The 23,041-nt window shown below is 32.2% G+C and overlaps 1 protein-coding gene across 2 annotated transcripts in view; it reads left to right on the forward strand.

Moving 5' to 3' along the window:
* Positions 1 to 23,041, forward strand: part of LOC126884457 (NFX1-type zinc finger-containing protein 1-like) — a 297,539-nt gene that overhangs the window by 176,481 nt on the left and 98,017 nt on the right. For both annotated transcript variants that reach the window (XM_050650391.1, XM_050650392.1), the window contains exons 11-13: positions 4,377 to 4,624; positions 14,482 to 14,794; positions 17,715 to 17,984. In XM_050650391.1, the coding sequence (XP_050506348.1) occupies positions 4,377 to 4,624; positions 14,482 to 14,794; positions 17,715 to 17,984 (831 nt within the window). The remainder of the gene's footprint in view (positions 1 to 4,376; positions 4,625 to 14,481; positions 14,795 to 17,714; positions 17,985 to 23,041) is intronic.

Here is a 23,041-nt window from a genome sequence, read left to right on the forward strand (position 1 = left end):
AAATGAGAACGCTGAGGTCAATAACTGGGAAAACACTGAGAGACAGAATACCGAACGACAGAATAAGAGATCTCTGTAACGTACAAGATATAGTACGGTGAGGAAGACAGAGACTACGAGGGTGGAATCAGCATGTAACGAGAATGGACAGCGAGAGAATAGCCCGTATAGCGAGGGATTCGAAGCCAACAGGCAAGAGACCAATAGGAAGGCCCTTTAAAAGGTGGCGAGATAGCTGGCAGTCAACATCACAGCTACGAATACAAGCTCAAAATCGGTAAGGAACAGGCCAAGAGGCCTATTATAAGAAGAAGAAGAAGAAGAAGGTGTTCCATTAAAAAAGTCAACAAAGTTTTTCTCAAAAATCCGCCATTTTTTTTTCGTAATTGAAAGCGATATAAAAAAACTCGATCCATTCAGACAAAACTTTTACTAAAACATTTCAGCGAAAACAGCATATTTCTATCTTGAGAAGTTTAGAAGTTATAGGCAGTTAAAATGGGGGAAAATATAAGTCTACACCCGGTATAATATCATAGGTACTATCTTAGTGATTTCATCCATCTGGGCGTGATGAGGTAATCGATATTTTTTTAATAAGAATAGGGGCCGTGTGCTACCTCATTTGAAGTGTTAATAATAAATTAATATAATTTATCCACAGAGAACGGCAGTTCTCACCAGTGGCGCACAACACCCCTACAAGCGACACTATATATACACGAAATTTTCGATTTTCTAAACCTGACTGAATTGAAAATTGGGCCAAATCCCATCTTAAAGTTTAGGAAAAGACTCGTCCATCCATATGTTACTTATCCATTTTGGTCGAAGGGTGTGGATTTTACGGCCCTTCCCATTTAAAGCCTGTTTTTCGTTCTCGTCCCCAAAACTGCCAAAAATTTCGAAAATTTAAGCCCGACCTTTGCGGCTTCTGATAGCACATATCATTATCTTTCCACCGCATGTTTAATTTTGAAAATCGGTTATACCATTCAAAAGTTATCGAGCTCAGAAATATGACTCAATTTTTATTTAAAAAATGAAAATGTTTGTGGATATGTATGTATGTATGTATGTGTGTGGAAAAGTTAAACCGATCTGAATTTTTTTTTCTGTGTTTCAAGAGGGTGTGAGGGCCGATTCAGAACCGGTCTAATTTTTGACTTCTGACTACCCGTAAGTTAGCTAGAGGACTAGGAAAATACAAAATAGCATATTTTTTGGGCGTATATATCTTAGGTTCAAGGAAAGACAGGAAAACCGCAAATACACCAAATCAATAGGGTTGAGTTAAGCTTTCAAATGGCGTTCAAGCGATCAAGCTGAGACATACGCAGTGCTCACCATAGCCAAAAAACTGAAAAATTAAACTTTGAAAATTTTGGTTTTTCGACAATTACTCAAAATTTCAACCTACGAATTTCGCCAATAACTGAGCGTTTGTAGAAGAACTCAGGACGCGTCTAACGGTGTATACCTTATATCTGGGAAAATTCGAATTTTTAAGTTATAGGCTTCATAAGTATGATCAAATCTATTTCTTATGGGAAAAAACGGTTTTTCAAGCTCAATAATTCCTGTAATACGTTCAGTTATCATAGTCGATCGTGGATGCATCAGATACTACTTGTCAATACGTTTCAAATTCATGTTTAGTGATCAACATCAGGTAAGCCGTTCAGAAGTTGTTATAGAGCTCCAAAAGTAGAATGAGTCCAGGAACTGAAATTTTTCACTTCGCAGTTTTTACAGAATGGATCGATTTGCTTAAAAATTTGACAATAAGTAGTGGATAGTCCAAGGATCAAAATCTATATGATGCCGAAAGACGCTTTTACCATGGGGTGGTTGCCACCTCATCACGAGAGTGGAATTTTTTTTATATTTTGACCACAAATGCTGGTAAAAATATTAATTATAAGCAAAAAATGTTCATTATAAATTTTTTTGATAAAATTAATAGTTTTCGATTTATTAGTTATCGAAGCTGTTAGTTTTATATCGGAAAGATTACCAGATAACGGCAGTTCTCGCCAGTGGCGCAGAAATACACCCCCCTACACGCGACACTATTATATATACGAAATCTTCAAGTTCAAAAAAAGACTCACCCATTCATATGTCAACCATCCATTTTGGTCCAAGGGTGTCGATTTTACGGCCCTTCCTATTTAGGGTCTGTTTTTCGTTCTGGTCCCCAAAACTCCCAAAAACTTCGAAAATTTAAGTCCGACTTTTGCGGCTTCTAACAGTACTGATCATTACCTTTCCAACGCATGTCTAATTTTGAACATTACCAGAGAACGGCAGTTCTCGCCAGTGGCGCACACCCACACCACCCTACACGCGACACTATATTATATACACAAAATTTTCGATTTTCTAAATCTGACTGAATTGAAAATTGGGCCAACTCCCATCTTAAAGTTCAGAAAAGACTCACCCATTTATAGGTCAACCATCGATTTTGGTCCAAGGGTGTAGATTTTACGGCCCTTCCCATTTAGGGCCTCTTTTTCGTTCTCGTCACCAAAACTCCCAAAAAGTTTAAAAATTTGTCCAACCTTTACGGCTTCTAATAGAACTGATCATTACCTTTCCAATGCATGTCTAATTTTGAAAATCGGTTATACCATTCAAAAGTTATAGAGCTTAGAAATGTGACTCAATTTTTATTTAAAAAAGGGAGAATGTTTGTGGATATGTATGTATGTGTGTTTGAAAGTTAAGCCGATTTGATATTTTTCTCTGTGTTTAAAGAGGGGGTCAGGGCCGATTTAGAACCGGTGTAGTTTGTTACTTTTGACGACCCATAAGCCAGCTATAGGACTTGGTAAGTACAAAACGGCATATTTTTGGGGGTATATATATTCGGATCACGAAGAGGCAGGAGAACCGCAAACACATCAAATCAATAGCGTTGACTTAAGCTTTCAAATGGTGTCTAAGCCGTCAGGATCAGACATATACACGGCTCAGTATAGCCAAAAAACTGAAAAACTAAACTTTGAAAATTTTTTTTTTCGACAATTACTCAACATTTCAACGTACGAATTGCTCCAATAACTTAAGGTTTGTAGAAGGACTCAAGACAAATCTAACGATGTATACCTCATATCCGGGAAAATTCGAATTTTTAGGTTATAGGCTTCATAAATATGATAAAATCTATTTCCTGTGGGAAAAACGGTTTCGAAAGCTCAATAATTCCTATAATAGCTTCAGTTATCATACTTGACCTTAGATCCATCAGATACTACTGGTTAATACGTTTCAAACTCATGTTTACTGATCAAAATCGGTTAAGCCGTTTAGAAGTTATTAAGATACAAAAGTATAATCCAATTAACGATTATTCCCCAAATGGTTTATGTAGTTGTAGTAGTTACGACGCTAAATTTGATCTGGCAACGGGCAATCCGACTTCATTTACCGGCCATCTCAATATATTTTTTTTTCAGTCTATTTCGAATACAAAAAAATCTAGTGTACATTCGATTGACACTAGATCATTTGGGAGATAATGCAACAAAGGTGACAATTTATAAAGCTTGACGTGTAATAGAGGAACATTGCATTCAACTTCATACATTTAATTTATAAATACCTTTGAAAAACTCCTGATACAAGAATAAAAAACCGCTAAACGCCGTAAAAATGAGTGGCGCATAAAATATTCCAGCTACAAAAGATCTGATATGAATGTTACGTGGCGCGAAAATGGATTTTCATTTGATGCAAAACAAAATTTTAGTTTTATTTTAAAATATTTTTCCATAATATTTGCTAAATTTGAAGTAAACGCGCCACAAAAGAGTTTCAAAATTCAAACTGTACCAAAGTTACTCTTTTGTGGCGCATTTACTTCAAATTTAGCAAATATTATGGAAAAATATTTTAAAATAAAACTAAAATTTTGTTTTGCATCAAATGAAAATCCATTTTCGCGCCACGTAACATTCATATCAGATCTTTTGTAGCTGGAATATTTTATGCGCCACTCATTTTTACGGCGTTTAGCGGTTTTTTATTCTTGTTATTTATACAGGGTATCAAAAAAAAATTTAATTTAAATAATTGACACAAAAAAAAGAATGTAATTTATTTAATGTGAAATACATTTTACTGCTGTCATAAAACAGAATGAGCTGCCAACCACTTACCTTTTGGCAGTTTGAACATATTTATAATTTAAGCCAAAAGCAATGTTTATTTGTCAAATAAATGGAAAATTAATAGTTTAGGAAATTTAAATATGTATTAATGACAATGATTATGATGCTTGGATTGATGGTAAATTATTAAAAGAGGGAAAAACCTAAACTTCACTCGTTAAGACAGACTTAACAAAAAATATTTTAAATATATTTCAGATCTGGCCTCAGGTAGAAGACACTCTTAAAAATCAAGATGCAATTGGTCCTTATTTAACGCTTCGGTGTCAAGTTCACCGGGATCAAATTACTAAAGTCAAATCTGGGAAAGATTTTTTGAAAATACCAGAAGGCGGTTGTACATTGAAATGTGAGGCTCAATTAAAATGTGGCCACTATTGTACAAGCATATGTCACGTTTTAGATAGAGATCATGAGATATATCAGTGCAGACAACCATGTGCAAGGTATTTTTTATATTTTTGTTTTTAAATGAAACCGATATTCCTCTTTTTTAAACAAATATTGCACAGTTCACAGATTCTAAATGTGCCGGTGGGAGATGGCGTCTGTGCGCAGTATTATAGTCGGTGTATGTGATAGAAAATTACTTTCTCTCTCATACACCGACTATGTATGCCTAATACTGGGCATAGACGCCATCCCCCACCGGCAATTTTATAATCTGTGCACTGTACCTACTATTTTATACACAAATTGAAAACTATTGATAACGATAAGAGGGACGAAGAATTTCTAAATTATTTGAAATATAATTAACTATTTTTAATGGGAAATAAACCACAATTTTACTAAAAAAATGATTTTATTAACACTTCAGCCCAAATCGGGTGTCGTCAAAATACAAAATATTCAGTAATATTACAAAATACAAAATATTCATAGACCACTACTCGTCAGCGGTAAAAAACTGTAAAACCAAATTTTAAGAATCAACGCCAATTTTGATGAAAATTTTGGTTTAAGCTCTGTTGACACTATTCTTCAAAATCTACCCTATGCCGAAATGCGCCTTTGCCCTGGAGGTGAAAACAACCCCATCTAGGGGATGAAAATTTTTTAATCAAAATAACTATGAAAATCGATAGAGTGACCAATTATGAGTAAATTTTGTTTTATAAAATTTTTTTGCAAAATTGACACTTTCCAAGTTATTTGCGATTGAAACTATGGATTTTTCATTGAAAAAACTCATGTTTTATAACCGTTTTTCATAAATAACTTACAAAAATTTAATTTTATAGAAAAAATCATTAAGAACAAAATTGTAGCTAATAAAAAACAAAACAAAAATTCGCGTCTGAAAGACATATGTAAACAAAATAACGACTGAGTTATTGCTCTTTAAAGGATGGTTATTTCCGAAGAACATCGAAATGAACACCTTTAATCTCAAATATCTCGAATACGGTGCAATTTTTTGGGAAAACTTAACAGATGTCTTTTAAAGCTCATTAAAAAACCTTTCAAGTAAACTCTGATAAAAGTTTTTTGCTTAAGAACTGACTGACCTAAGACGAAAATAAAGTCGCTCTCTGCTTTTTTCTTTTTGAAATGTAAAAAATGAAACCCTCGTCGTTACAATGCTAATAGAAATGAATAGCTTCCCACTTGAAATTAACTTTATTTAGGTATAATTCATACGATCCATGTGATTTGACCGGTTTAGAATACTTAGTTTAGAAAAAAGAGTTGATTACATCGAAAATGACATTTTTAAAATTAAGAAAAAGTGCATTTTTCTTAAATAAATCTAAAAGTGTTCATAATATGAAAAAATGTTTTAAATATTAATTGTAGAATTTCTTTTGCTGAAAATTTCGATTTTGTTTATTGCTTTTGTATCATGAATACTTTTAGGTTTATTTAAGAAGAATTAACTTTTTTTAAAATTATAATAATGTCATTTTCGATTTAATCAACTGTTTCTTCTAAGCATTCCAAACAGTGGCGGTTTCTCCATAAGTGCACATGTGCACGTGAACCCTCAAAATTATTTTCACACCAACATTCATATATGTAATATTTATCATTCTATAAATAACATTTTAATCTAACTATACAGTAATTGAAATTCGAAATAACAGATCCAAGGAGTTTATAAGTATCTAATAGGTAACATTTAATTATTTTTATTCTATTTCAAAGGAGAAAGTTCACGGATGCGAGGCCTTAGACAGAACCCCGCGTTCACCGCTCTCACAGTGGTTCCTATCCCGATGACTTTTCATACGACAAAATAAAACTCACCACCCACCCCGCTACCCGCTATAGCCCATAAGTTTAGATGGCCACAGGATCACAGGTTGGATGTGATCTTATGGCATGATCTTTGGTGTTTTCAACATGCACGGCACACGTATGTTTAAATTTTGCTTTCATGAAGTTCGAATTTCGGTACTATTCGCGGTGTGCAAGTACTTGGAAAGGGAAACGAGAAACGACTGTGCGCGAGTCGCGGAGAAATATTGCAACTATCTTAAATAATTCATATTGTCAATTGAAATTGTCAAATTGACGTATATTTCATACCTTCTGTCATTGACTTAGAAAAATTATATATTGCTCCACAATATTGATATGATATGCAATTATTATATAAAGGTAAATTTAATTAATTGTATTTTGCTTGCAATACTGCATTTTAATAACGGATTTTATTTACTACATACAATTGTTTACGTTTGCTAAACATAACCTGCATCTTATTTTTTTCTTCTTATTATTTTTTTGGCCTATGGTCTTGACAATTATCCAGCAACCAGGACTAATATAATTGGCCAATATAATTAAAAGTGCGAATAAATGTACAGAGCGTAGAAATAGAGGTCGCTTTGCCGAACTTGCACGGTCCCAATATTAAGATTGGAAGGATTTGTGGACGTAAATGTTAGCTATTTAACTATCCAGTTGGAATTCCAGATTGGAATTCTCCAATTATGTACTTGTTACGATGCCAGTGACAACTGCAGAAACAGAACGATGTCTCTCTGCATTGAAACGTGTATCAAAACTTTCCTTAGAATAGCTATGGGCCAGGATCGATTAACTGCACTCGCAATGTTTTCAATAAAAAAAATGATTCAAGAAATTCCAAATTTTACTGAATTTGTTTGTGAATAATTTATCTAAAAAATAACAGGCGACTGACTTTCGTTACAAAACTTGCTTGTAACATTTAAACACTAAATTATAATTTTAAGTCAATAAAATACATTATTTATTGTAATTTTTAATAAGGTCTTTTGATTTTGACAATTTGAAGACACCCGAACCTTTACCTACGGAAATATTGTCTCAAGGTCTTTTTATATCACAATAAAACACTGAAAAACGTTTGTTTTCTATTAAATAATTGATGGATTCGACTTCGTCTTTTTATATATGTTAACATTATGTGTGCACCCCCAATATTTTACACCAGGCGCCGCCACTGATTCCAAACCGGACGAATTACATGGATCGTATCAATTATACCTAATAAAGTTAATTTCAAGTGGGAAGCTATTCATTTCTATTAGGATTGTAACGAGGAGGGTTTAATTTTTACATTTAAAGAGAAAAAAGCAGCGAGCGACTTTATTTTTGTCATAAGTCAGTCAGTTCTTACTCAAAAGACTTTTATCAGAGCTTATTTGAAAGGTTTTTTAATGAGCTTTAGAAGACGTATCTTAGTTTTCCCAAAAAAATGCACCGTATTCGAGTTATTTGAGATTAAAGGTTCTCCATTTCGATGTTCTTCGGAAATAACCATCCTTTAAAGAGCAATAACTCATTCGTTATTAGGTTTACATATGTCTTTCAGACGCGAATCTCTTTGTTCTTTTATTAGCTACAATTTTGTTCTTAATGATTTTTTTCTATAAAATTAAATTTTTATTCTAGTTATAAAACGTGAGTTTTTTCCATTAAAATGCATAGTTTCAATCGCAAATTACTTGGAAAGTGTCAATTTTGCAAAAAAATTTTATAGAACAAAATTTACTCATTGGTCACTCTATCGATTTCCATAGTTATTTTGATTAAAAAAAATTTCATCCCCTAGATGGGGTTGTTTTCACCCCCAGGGCAAAAGCGAATTTCGGCATAGGGTAGATTTTGAAGAATAGTGTCAACAGATCTTAAACCCAAATTTTCAAGGAAATCGACCTTGCTTCTTAAAATTCCACGAGAAAATGGCTGTTGATTGGACTATGAGTAGTATTTTGTATTTTGACAACGACACCCGATTTGGGCGTCGAAATGTTAATAATAGTACATTGTTTACCGGGTAGGAAAAGCTTAACATTCCTGGACGACTGTGAAGATTGCTAAGTCGAGGCGCAAGCCGAGACTTAGCAACACAGAGTCCAGGAATGTGGCTTTTCCTACGAGGTAAACATACTATTTTTCCGCAAATCGTTTAAAATTCGACAGATATTGATTGATTTAAAAAAAAACGCGATAATTTTATTCCCAAATAAATGGTGCTTTGAAATTCCTAATAAAATTACTTGGGTTACTATGGAAACGTATTGAGGTTGAATTGTCAAACTTGACGCTTATAAATTTAATTGCTGGTGTTCTCGAAAGTAAAATGATAAGTGATGATGAAATTTCCATTTCTGGGACTCCTCCAGAGCTGGTTGAGGCAGTGAATACTGCTTCATTAGAATTATTGCCAAAGAAATCAAGAGAAAAGTACGAAAATGCATACAGACGTTTTATGGATTATTAATAATTTTCTATCCTTTATGTAGAACACTAACAACTGTACGGAAATATCATTTCCTTACAGTAAGGAAATGATATTTCCTTACAGTAAGGAAGTTCTGACTTTTTCTTCAAGAAATTTTGACAGGAATGTCAAAATTTCCTGGCGATTTGCGGAAAAATCATTTTATTAGTAAAGTTGTGGCTTATTTCCCATTAAAAATTATTTATGGTTAATTATAAAAATGCTTCAGAACAACATTATTTGAAATATTTTCTGTTCTCTAATGTTCCAATTATTTTAATAAACCAATACTATCTATAATCTGTTCAGGTATAAATTATTGTATCATTAACAAGCATCTAAACTTAGAAACTATTAAAATTTACAACCAACATAAATTTTGTCGTGTGAAGTGTAGAATTATTGTTTTATATTAAAAAGATATTATAATACAGATATAATTAAGTTGTAAACGTTCTGTTTTTTTCCTGTGAAATTAAAGTGTCATTTAACAGTAGGCTATTGATTATGTTAAAAATAAGAGAGCTAAAAGGAACTAAACAACGTTAGCGGGGTTTTATTGTTTCATATGGTCAATGAACCTCTAGATATGATAACATCACGGAGTGCTACCCTTTAAAGGGGTGCGTTTTTGAGAAAGAGGTGGATTAGTCTCTAGGCACAGAGTGCATTAGCATTAGGGTCGTACTATGAACTTTTGGTACAAACACTTCTACAGAAAAATTGTTCCACGTTAAATTGGCTATAAAAATATCACCTTTTAAAGTCAAAACTATTTTTTTTAAGAAATATAGATATTAAAAAAAAGCAAAAAAAAAACACGAAAGAAAGTTATTTTTTTGCCCCATAATTTGCTTAAAAATAGTCGTACAAGCTTATACAATAGACCATTTTAATGGTAATTGACTGTTTTTACTACTAAGGGCCAATTTCTCATATCGAGTTCAACTCCAGTTTAACCTGAACTTCTAGTAAACGTCAGTTTAAAGTCAAAATCGTCTTTCTCAATTCGCACGTTTAACCGATGGCAGTTTAAACTTGAACGATGCAATTCGGCCGTTCAAAGATTTCAGAACTCAGTTCAGATGATTTCATGGACTACGCATGCGTTGTATTAACACAAACGCTGTCATAATATAAATATATCCTATTTTATTATAATATTAAGCCTAACGATAAACGATAACATTATTTTTGTTTTTATAATATTTATAATTAATAAAATGACTATTTGACTATAAATACTTAAATTTAACTTTATTCAAAAACAGCATAAAAACTGTAGTTCAAAATAGCGACAGTTTTTACCTTTTGCCATCTATTGGCATTTCTCGAAAGCTGTAGAACGAGCGCTGACATGAACGTGCAATGAGAAATGCATTCCAAACAAAACCGAAGATCACCGGTGATCCTGGTTGAATTGAACCATAGATTACCGCAGGTATGAGAAATCGATCCTAAATGTACCATTGAATATACCTAGAAATGCGTAGAAAAAAGTTCGAGAACAATGTTTGCGAAATAATGGGGAAAATGGCCAAAAAATGCTGTGAGCGGCGAACTTTGAAAAATCATATTTCGGAAACTATAAATCCTACTATAGACTATTACCAACGCCATTTTAAAGAGGAAGGATAGAAGTTTTTTCTGTGAAGCAATGCCTATATCTATATTCCCGGGGAAAAAAGTTATGGGGTAAAAAACAAAATTGCTTTCTTTCATGTTTTTTTTAATACAGTTTTGTAAAAAAAATATTTTTGACTTTAAAAGGTGATATTTCGATAGTAAATTTAATCTGGAACAATTTTTCTGTAGACGTGTTTGTACCAAAACTGCATAGAACTCACCCTAATGCACCCTGTGCATAGGAACTAATTCACCCCTTTCTCAAAAACGCACCCCTTTAAGTGGTAGCACTCCGCGGTTTTTTCATGTTTAGAGGTCCATTGACCATATGAAACAATAAAACTCCGTTAACGTTGTAGGTAGTTCCTTTCTAAAGTACATAATCAATAGCCTATAGTGCATTCGTGAACTACAGTTGATCCCAAATCCCTTTTTTCAGTGCGCCATTAATTTTGACATCATATAAGATTTTAAGCATGTCACGAATCGCTGCCTGATATTTTAGTTAAATCTGACAGTTTTCAGAATATTTATATTTATGTTTATATAAATAACAAAATTTATATAAATATTTGCCATAATATTAATATTTAAAATATTTTAAGGAAAAAATAAATAAACATAGAATACAATTTCACTATACGAGTACAATGTTCGAATATACCAATTGTTTTGAATCTACTGACTTCCCGTCGCTGGCACAATGGGAATAGACACTAGCGAACTGTATAGGGTTTTTCATCGATTGTCATTTGTTTCGAGCTTCTGTCATGTGTCACATAATATTAATATATCTACGTCATACGTCTTTGGTTTCTATCATTGTTATTACCAATAACGTATGACGTAGATATATTAATATTATGTGACACATGACAGAAGCTCGAAACAAATGACTGTGAATGAAAAGCCCTATTAAATACTTGTATTGTATTAATTAGTTACAAATACACTCTAAGTTCGCGTACATGTTACTTCTTACTTGACTACTCGTGTATTACTTACTTACTACTCATGGTACAATTTTGCGCATGACATTTGACAGCTCAAGGTCAAGCTTGTGACGTAGCAAAGACAGAGACATGTAAAGAACATAGAGGTATATATTGACATAGAGAGAGTATCATTCAAAGCGAAGTGACGACACCATCTTTTTTCTTTGGATTAGTGCTGTTTCACTCTTACGCATATTAAGCTGCGACAGTTGTCCTCCTCTTCCGTGCCTATACTCACACCTTAAAGTCATCTCAGTTTCTCGGTACAATGTGTTAGAAAGAGATAGCGCAAACCAGTCAAAGAGATCTTGTCGTCAGGACGCGCGGAGTGAAGACTCACTCTATGTTAATATATACCTCTATGGTAAAGAAAATAGACTTGGCTAGGGATATGCCACTCAATGCATCGGGGTGTAACGTCGATATCAAGTACGGTGGTTTAGCTATCTTTGTCTGTCGTGCGACTGTGAGCGTATCTGCCAAGAGGTGGGAGTAACGGAACGACAGTGACACACAGGCGACGGCCATCATATGCTAGAGAGAGAAAGCTAAGCGCCGGTAGAGGGAGATAGATAGACCACCGACCCGAACTGCTCCGCGTTACGCTATTTTTCCGAGTTGGCCAAATCTATGTGTATAAGATCTTTGAGCAAAGATCCCTGTGAGCCATCATTTATTGTACCATGCTTACTACTAGTTCCCGGCCATCATTTATTGTACCATGCTTACTACTAGTTCCCGAATTCTGTTCCGAGTTTGTCTTTGAGGCACGCGCGGTGTTGCCATTTTAACTCAAAATTAAAAGTCCGAACACCAATGACATAAAATATTTATATTTACGTCGTTGACAAATTTCTAACCTAGAATTACAATTGTCATTTTATCCGTTTACACTGTGAAATTACCAGAGACATGTAAAGAAAATAGACTTGGCTAGGGATATACCACTCAATGCATCGGGGTATAACGTCGATATCAAGTACGGTGGTTTAGCTATCTTTGTCTGTCGTGCGAGTGTGAACGTATCTACCAAGAGGTGGGAGTAACGGAACGACAGTGACACACAGGCGACGGCCATCATATGCTAGAGAAAGAAAGCTAAGCGCCGGTAGAGGGAGATAGATAGACCACCGACCCGAACTGCTCCGCGTTACGCTATTTTTCCGAGTTGGCCAAATCTATGTGTATAAGATCTTTGGAAATTACTGTCACGATAGATTACTTTTGTTTAAAATTATCTTTATTCGCATCATGGATTGTTTATCTATTTGAGTATTCTAATTGTCAAACAATTATACATCTACAAAAGTATAAGTCGCTTTAATATGGAAATACCCTTCAACGAATACATAAGTTCTATCTATAATAATCACGGACGTACGTTTTTTTCTGTCACTTCGAACTTAATGCGTTAGAGCGAATTCTACAAACTATGACGCACTGAAAAAATGGTTTGGGATCAACTGTATAATAGTGTTAAATGTACATGAAAACCTCAATAGTTATATTCGGAGTATGTAGCCAAGGTGCACTAAGACATAGCCAGGGTGCAATGGATTATTAATGCCATATTTTTTTATTTATTGTCAAAATTTTCATAAATGATTGATATTGCTCATTTTCTTTATATTGAATATAGGGTTAGTCAGAACGCAAGTACATTATTTTCTGAGTAATTTTAAATGGAACACCCTATATTTTATACTACTAGCGAAAAGCACCATTACTATATTTTCATTTGCAGAGCAAATTATTAATTACGGGTCTATATCTTTCCAAATTTTAACTAAGCCGACTGAATTGTGTAAAACTGACAATTTACGATTACTGATTACCAATCTGGTACAAAATGTAACAATGTAGCAAATAAAGAAAGAAAAATGATTTATTAGTAATAAATTTTACAAAAAAAACACAACCACAATATACAACATTTTTTAAACAATTGAAAACTACTTTTGTATGTAAGTGTAACAAATAAAGACAGAAAAATAATTTATTAGTTATAAATTTTATAAAAAAACACAAACACAAAATACAACATTTTGTGGAAACAGTTAAAAAGTACTTTTGAATGTAAATTTAACAATGTAACAAATAAAGAACGAAAAATAATCAGTAAAAAATTTTACAAAAAAAACATGAACACAAAATACATTTTTGAAAAAATTAAAAGCTACTTTTAATAAAATATTTTAAATATTTAATTACATAAGTTGTTCAAATTAACCTCCTAACACATTTATGCATGCCTAAAAACGGTCATTGAATGAGTTACTTACACTACGAAACATTTGTAAATTTACACTTTGTATTTTATTTTTCATCTCATCTCTTGTTGTTGGAAGCCTTTTATAACACTCATTCTAAAAGTAACCCCAAAAAATCCGTCCAGTTTAATAAATTCTGGTAATTTGTGTGGCCACCCTACTGGCCCATTGAAAAATGAAAATATCTCGAAAACTAATAAATTTAGACATATGGAATTTTGTATACAAATTAAAGTACGGTAATGGTACTTTTCAATAGTGATACATATAAAATACAGGGTGTTCCATTAAAAATTACTGAAAAAATAATGTACATACTTGCGTTTTAACTCACAATGTATTAGAAATAAAGAAAATTAGCAATATCAATCATTTTTAAAAATTTTGCCGTTGTGCTTATTTTTATTTATACAGGGAGTTGAACTTGTTACGATTTTTATATAAAATTGGTTATAACTTGGTAAATACCCTGTATAACATACTAAACCTTTATATTTTTGTGTTGGAGAAGTTAAGAATATTTCGAATATAAAAGTATTTTCGAATAATCCATAGCGATTTTAAGTTTACACTACTATTGATCCCTCTAAGGATTAGAATAATAAAATTTTGGGCAGCTCGGCAATCAATTACCCGACACTTTCCAATAAACTGTGGCTTAATCCCATATAAATATAATATTTTGCGTTTTTTAGTGTTCTTTGTGATGATATGGCGCACATATGCCAAAAATATTGTTATGAAGAATGTGGTCCATGCAACTATCCTGTTCGGCGAGAGCTTAAATGTGGTCACGTAGCCACCATGGAATGTCACATGGATCCTGATATATACAAGTGCAATACTTTGGTTACGACCAAACTTGCATGTGGCCATAACGCAGAAAAGCCTTGTCATATTGAGCCAGACAAATTTCCATGTCAAATTCCATGTGATGTTAGCGTTAAACCATGTGGACATGCCTGTATTAGAAAGTGTCATGTTAACGATGATCCTTATCATCTACAGGTAGTATTTATCAACATTCTTCATACTTCTTTTATTTTATTATTTATTAGTTAATACGTGAAAACCTGATGGCAATGGTTCATTAAACTTATCCACGTCTGAATAACAAAAACAGGAGTTTTTACGACGGTGCACCCCGAAGGTGCACTCTGTACCTTCGGGGCCTTCCAAGCACATCAAAATTCATCATTAATAATTCTTAACAAATGCCACGTAAATATCGACAGAAACTCATTAATAGTCCAGACTGTATTGTCGCCCCCGTTAGGTAAATTATTCCGATTCGATTTTTTTGCACAAACTTACTCAAAAAGAGGTCCTTTTAACAAATCCGCAGGGTGTCAGGGGATACCTTGGTCGAAAATTGTTTAAACAATTTTTTTTAACAAATTCACAAAAATAATTTTTTCACTTCAAGCAATTTTTTTAGATCATTTGGCTCATTATGAGCAAAAAAGGTCTTGTAATTTTTCTCTAAAATTGATTGTTGTCGAGTTATACGCGATTTAAAATTTGAAAAACTCGAAAATAGCCATTTTCAAAGCTTAATAACTTTGTTAAAAATTACCCCCTATGTACAAGATCCTAAAGAAATTGGTGTCATTATTGTATTACTAAGCGGTTATTTTTAATTATTAACATTGGACTGAAAGCGCGTATTAGGCGGCCGTCAATAGTGAGTGCGAAAGAGATGCATCATTCCGGCCGTCCAATGGTTCATCTCACTCGCACTCACATTGACGGCCGCCTCAATATTCTCTTAGCGCTGATTGACAATTTATTTGATTTTGCAAATTACCAAATTTAATATCGCTTCGATTTAGACTGTGAATGCCTAACGAATAGAACTAACTAGTCGAGGAAATGAAGCATTTTGGCTCGCAATTTTTTCGTCCAGCATGGATTTACTTGAAATTTTCACAGAAGGTAGGGAATAGTCCAAGGATCATTTTCTATATCATGCCGCTGTACGCTAAAACCTTGGGGTGGTTGCCACCCCATCTCGAGGGTGGCAACCCCCGAGTAATTTTTATTACATTTTCACCATGTAAATCGATGTAAAAAGTAATTCTAAGAAAAAAATGTATTTTACATTTTCTTCGTAAAACTAATATTTTTCGAGTTATTCGCGCTTAAAAGTAACAGTTTTTCGTCGATCGACTTTTTTAGAGGGTTTTTTGAGAATACCTCGAAAAATACGCATTTATTCAAAAAAACTGCAAATAACAAAATTGTATCTTTTAGTAACATAAACTACATTCTTTTTCTATAGTATCTTTAAGACCAATACAAACCGAGATACGGCATGTGAAAGGTTAGCTTTTCTCGTCAAATGCATAATTTTAAATATTCAAAGCCAAATAACGGGAAAATTTTGCATTTTTTCAAGGAAAACTAAATAATCTTTTTTCAAGTATACAATTAGTCCTTTCAAAGAATAATAATAAAAAAATTCTAGCATGAAAATACTTATGATCAAAAAAAGGTCGGTCCCCTGACTACCCTCCTAATTAAAAATTGGTCTTCACCTTTCTGTAATTCCTTGTATATTTGTATTATCAATACACCCAAAAAGTTTGACCTATTTAAAAGGCCTAATTTTAGAAAAATTGGAGTTTAAAGAAAAATTGATTTTTTGCAATTTCGTATTTTTCACCTTTTACGATAGATAACTAAATTGTAGCTTTTTTAATAATTAAAATTATATTTTGCATAGATTTTCATTAAAGTGAATAATTAGCGAGATATATCTGTTTAAAACCTCTATTTACGAGCAAATGCCCCCTTATTCGAACCCTTTGAACCCACTCCAATTAAAAACTAAGGGATCTAGCGGAATTTAGTTTACACAGTCTTATAGCACTTCAAAATACTACAAAATCATTTTTTTAAAAACTTTTTATCGTCAAAAAATAAAGGAGCTATGTTTATAAAACGAATTTTTTTTTTTTTTCGAAATATTTGAATAGTCCGCTTATGGAACATTTTCAATGCATGTATAATACCACAGAACTGGTTCGTATACTGGAAGATGACTTAAAAACTATTTGTATTTGTACTTCTACATATTTGCAAATTTGTATTTTTGTGTAAATAAATGTTTTTGTAATTCTTTAATTCTACTTTTTTTTCTGTATAGATCTATTAAATTATCTACTTATAAAAATTGTAATGTTCTTAAGGGTGGTTTTTAAGGGTTGAAATATTATATTATATCCTAAAGCATAAAACAATCATTATTTTTAGCCAATCAAAACCAAATTTTACCCATATTAAAGTTTACAATATTTTTATATTTTTTGACAATAAGGGGTAGTTTACACCCCTACAAATAATCGACGCCCTTGAGCATGTTATAGAATATGAAGTACAGGGTGAGATGATCCTAATCAAAAATTTTTATGTAAATCGATGCAAGCCGAAATTATTCTTTTAGGATAAGTAATTTTTTATATATAGCTCCAACAAGGGTGGTTTTAAGGGTTGAAATAATATGATAATATATCTTAAAACATAAAACAATCATTATGTAACTAATAAGAACCAAATGTTGACAATATTAAAGTTTAAAATGTTATTCTATAATTTTTTAAAAGTAATTTTTTAGGGATAGTTTTCACCCCTAAAAAACCAACGGCTCAATATAGAAAGTGAACTAGAGGGTGGAATGAGCCTAATCCCAAATTTTTGTACAAATCGATGCTGGACGAAAAAATTGCGAGGTTTTGCCATTTTTTCAGCTTCATTTCCTCGACTAATACTATTACTAATACTATTAGTCGAGGAAATGAAGCTGAAAATTAGTCTAATAGACAAATTCAGTGAGATTAATGTAATGAGCCCATTATCCCTCTTCCTTAACAGCAAACGTAAAACTGTGATCATTTGTTTGCTTATTTACTCTGATGCTATTTTTCAGTATCAATGTAGAAAACCCTGCGAACGAGAAGTCCAAGGATGTACAAGTACGGAAGAACGTCATAAATGTAACAAAGCCTGCTTTGAGAAATGCTTACTGTGTGAGATCATAGTTGAAAAAAGGCGTGCCAAATGTTCCCATCTGCTCAACGTAGCATGTTCTTTGGATCCTGACACAATAATTTGCGAAAAGCCTTGTGAGAAGAAACTACCGTGCGGTCATATTTGTGAGAAAAAATGTGGGGAACCTTGTGGAAATTGTAGAGAGTTGGTATGTACACTGTACACAGACACTTTACTGTAATTTTTTTATTATTATTTACGTTAGATTTTTCTCTTGAAGTCTGAATGAAGCTTTCAGTAATTATTTAACGTTTTAGCAACCGAGTGAGGTAGGTAATGCATAAAAGCGAAGTACTAGTATTGTCAAAGTGGATGATGTAGGTGCTCTATACCGAGAATTTTGATATTTATTTAAGAGGATCGCTACGTATTTTCGGCTGCAATGCTATTCAAATGGGGATTCATTTTTTCGAATCCTGAGAAAACTAATAAGTATTTTTGAAAAATTTAAACGCAGAATGAAAGATTACGTTAATAGCGAAGGCCGAAAGTCCCTGAGAACTTCTATAATGTTTATTTTAATGAGTTACAGGGGTGAAAAACTAAGAGAAAATTTAGTGTGATTTTTATTTCAAATATATCAATCAAAATAAACTTTTTATTTATTCTAAGGGACTTTCGGCCCTCGGTAATAATCTAGTCTTTCATTCTGCGTTTAAATTTTTCAAAAATATTTATTGGTTTTTTCAGGATTCGAAAAAAATGAACACAATGCCGTGGTAATATTTTCCAAATCTATCTTTGTCTTACAACGCACAACGCACTCAGCCGAATATAATATTGTCAGCATATATTGTCAGTCAGACACTGACAATCAGTGACAATTTTAAATATTTGACATTGCATCGGGAATATGTTGAGTTATTGATTAAATATTATTGATATAATATAGTGTATTTGATAAATAATTGATTTAAGACGTGAAATAAAAAGTTATTTATTGTGTACTATTTGTGGAAGATCCAAGCAGAGAATACATCAGGATAATATATTCTGTGATTTAAGTATTTTGTTGTTAAAGATTCCATGTTAAAGCATTCCATAACAATATATTATTAAAAAACCACTTTAACACTTTTCCTCTTTTATCGATTGAGTATTAGTCTTTGTTGTGCAGATAAATTATTACAATCACTGAATACATAGTAGTGAAAAAATTATCACATTTATTAACTGAATTAATAATTTGCAATTATAAAAATAACAGTTATCCAAGAATATTCAAAACCCATCTCTTTAAATTAATGATGACATTTTCAAGTAGAATGACATTCTATTTAGTAATGTTTACATATCCATACCAGTGTGAATTTTACTACACGTAATTTGCCGTGTAAAGACAGAAAAAATAGGGATACACGTAAAATATTTGCGAATTATGTACCCATAGCCTTAAATGATAATAATGCAAAATAAAACAATTTCTGGGTTAACGGTTTTTTGGCTGAGTATATTAAAATTGTACAAATCGTTAAATAAAAATCGTAAAATCGTAAATCGTAAAATTGTTACAAATGTAAAATATTATTATAAAATCACCTTAAACAACCAATTATTAGTGTTCGCTTTGGAGTCACATATTTACCAGAATTGTTGGGAGGGTACCTACTCACTACCAATTTTCACATTAGTCCGTTCTTTAACGGTAAAATATTGCAAAACCTCCAAAATTTTAAAGAACCGCTTGTCGAAAAAACATTCTTAGCAAAAATATAGCCTGAAAAAAATTTAAAAAGATGGTGTATATATCACGTCTTTACACCTAGTAGAAGAAGAGTTATAGCTAATGAAAAATAGTTTCATATTCGTCAAATTCCAAATGGAATACTTTACCGTAAGATAACCAAAAATGAAGCACATTTCGGGGAAAACTCATTACAACTTATTTAAAGTGTTTAAAAAAAGCTTCATTTTTGTTTTATAAAAAAAATTTCTAGCATCAAAATTAAACAAGTTACGCTCAAAATAAAGTTAGTCCCTTTTGGTTTTGGTAAAAAAAATCGAGAAAATCACCCCCTAATTAGTATCTTAAATGAACTTAATCGTTACGACTTCACAAGTTTCTTGACTCGTGTATATATTGTTTATCTGATCTATAAGTTTCATCGGTTCAAAGTCCTTATTATTGAAAGGACTGTAGTTAAAAGGGGTTGAACGAGTCACTGATCACGAATGTATGCAAATTTAGAAACACCAAATCTTAATAAATTTTTGTCTAACAGAAAAACAAAAAAATACATGATATTCAGAAAAGCAAATCTGACTTTTTTTGTTTTCCGAGATTTTTGGTATCTCTAAAGCGCGTGATACACACGCAATCTTTAAGTACGCGGGTTTAAAGATCGCGAACTTACTCGGCTCGCCGTCGGTGATACACGGCAGACTTAAAGTACGTGGTTTTAAAGATCGCGGTCGCCGTCGGTAGCAAAAAATTTAGAAACTGTCCTCGTGGTTAAATTTTTTATTTTCTGTGTACCTAATTTTGCTGAAATCTTATGTTTTTTAGTAGAGTTTTATTATTTATGATCAGGTTTTGTTAAATAGTAGAATAATTTGATTTTTTATAAGTGTGGCCCACATAACAATGATGTTCGCATCATGTTCTAAGCATATACTACCAAAATTCGTCGGAGTATATTCTTTTTAGTATATGTGTAGTACAAGCATAGCATCTACCTTAAAAAACATTCTAAATTTCATGTTCTTTGCATATACTTCAGAGTATATTCTCGTACCGAATATACTAAGTATATTCGTGTACGTAGGATCTCGGAATATTCGTAAAAGTTTATTCTTAGAATATACCTTTATCGAATATTCTTAACACATACTTATAAGTACATTCTTAACACATACTTATAAGTAGATACTTTTAAAATATCTTAAAAATAATTTGTATGTATAGGAAGTATAATATTAGCCTTATAGATTATCAACTTCGTTATTTTTTAGAATACATAATTAATAAAATTTATGTATGTAGGTAGTATTGGACGAATTTCATTTCAAAATTGTTGTAGGGTAAAAAAGTTTAAACATTAATTGTATTAACGTTTACATAGATACTATTAAAAATTCGTTTTCATAATTGAAATGACTTTACCATTTCGAGTTTATCATGAATCATTAGTATTTTTACATCCTTGGAATTTGAATTTAGGTGTACATTCAATTCAATAGGCCATTTCGCAGAACCAAAACGTGCCAAACTGCACAACCAAAGCAACCAAAGGCTTTGGCGTTGCCAACCGTCGAGTAAGCTTTTTCCGTCAACTTACCTTAAAAATTCCCACTTTTATAAAAAAAAAACTTCCCTCCTGTTTACAAAATCTGAGAAGATATGTTGAATTATTTTCAAATATTTTGATTTTTTCTTAATATTTTACAATTTGGACTGGAACAATAATTACCTTTTGAGTTAACTTTTTCCCTTTATCACCTTTTATGTTGAAAATTCCCGCAAAAAGGGAAATTTCTCTCCGTTTGGCAACACCGATTTTGTTATTCCACAATACATTCATAACCCCCCCCTCCCCCATCATATTCTGACCATTTCTGTTCTTACCTGAATGGATCAGGGATAGGAAAAAACCGTAAAATATGAAAAAGAAAACAGGCATTATTTCATTATTTGTATCATCTATGGATCTCGATCTATGCAGTGTTAAGGATGAAGGCGAATGATGTAGTAGTAGGACTAGGACTAAAGAACATACATAATCTGTTTATTTTGTTTGCGGTGCTTCAAAATACATATAATCTATTTTGATAACTCAATATTACTTAAATAGGTAAGTACATATAAGTATTATATAAATTTTAGTTACTTATTATGCATAGTTTAGTTTAGCTAAATATTATATAATGATTTATATAAATAACTAAAATTTATAAATATGTATAGTATTTTTACTACAAAAACGTTATTACGTAGGTCAAAATTTTTGACGTAAGAGAACTGTCAAAACATTAGATTGTGACTTTTCATTATTGCCATGTTTATAATAAACATGGGAATAATGAAAAGTCACATTCTAATGTTTTGACAGTTCTCTTACGTCAAAAATTTTGACCTACGTAATAACGTTTTTGTAGTAAAAATACTATACTTACTTTTTAAGTAATATTGTAGAATGTAGGTACTAACTACATTCTCATTTGCAATTAAAATATGTAAATAGATATTTGGTAGAACCAGTAGAACCTAAGATGAGATTAGGTGATGCTGAAAACATACTTCTAAGCAATATAGCACTTGATAGCACTTTCTTAGAATATTCTTAAAAATATAATATTCTTCCCATAAAAAGATGTGCGGTAGTACGTTCTTAGTATATAAATAGAAGGTTTATAGCACTTCCTTGGAATATTCTAAAAAGTACCTTCTTGGTATAAACTAAAAGGATGTGCGGTAGTATGTTCTAAGTATACACATAGGTTTATAGCACGTCCTTGGAATGTTCTAAAAAGAACATTCTTGGTATATACTGAAAAGAAGTGCGGTAGTACATTCTAAGTATATACATAGAACGTTTAAGTACTGTAATGTAGTATATACTCAGTATCTGCTCTGCACATTCGCAATGGTAATTACGCACATTCTCAGTATATACTTTTTCTGAAAAGTATGTTCTATGAATCTACTAAGAACATGAAATTGTTATGTGGGGGTAAGCTGTCAAAATCATGATGTGAAGTATAGCACTTGTTTTTGATCTATTTTAATTTAATACAAGGTAGGCATAAACAAACAAAATATCATAGATAAGATGGTAATATTTTCATCAGGAGGATAAAACAGCCTATAAATAATTAGGTTTACTCAAAAACGAATAATCAAAATAATTTAGTATAGCTTAAAATAGTGTTTTACGGTTTTCTCAAAACTTATAAAATGTAACTTGTCTCCTTTCAACAATAAACGATTGAATTATTTCTAGGCAATTTGCTTAATTAGTGAAAATATAAGTGTAACTTAAAACGCAATAACATGATGGCTCGAGGCTCGTGGCTCGTGGCAGTGATACACGTACGGGTTACGAGTAAGATTTCAAACTTGTTGGATCGACGGCGGACTTAAAGTACGCGTACTTGCGGTGATACACGCGCGAAAAAAGTCGCGAGCCATAAGTTCGCGTACTTTCTCGCGTGTGTATCACCCCTTTAACAATTTTTAAGTTATTTTGAAAAAAAGCATATTTTCAA

Source organism: Diabrotica virgifera, chromosome 5 (assembly GCF_917563875.1).
Source record: "Diabrotica virgifera virgifera chromosome 5, PGI_DIABVI_V3a".
Taxonomy (NCBI): domain Eukaryota; kingdom Metazoa; phylum Arthropoda; class Insecta; order Coleoptera; family Chrysomelidae; genus Diabrotica; species Diabrotica virgifera.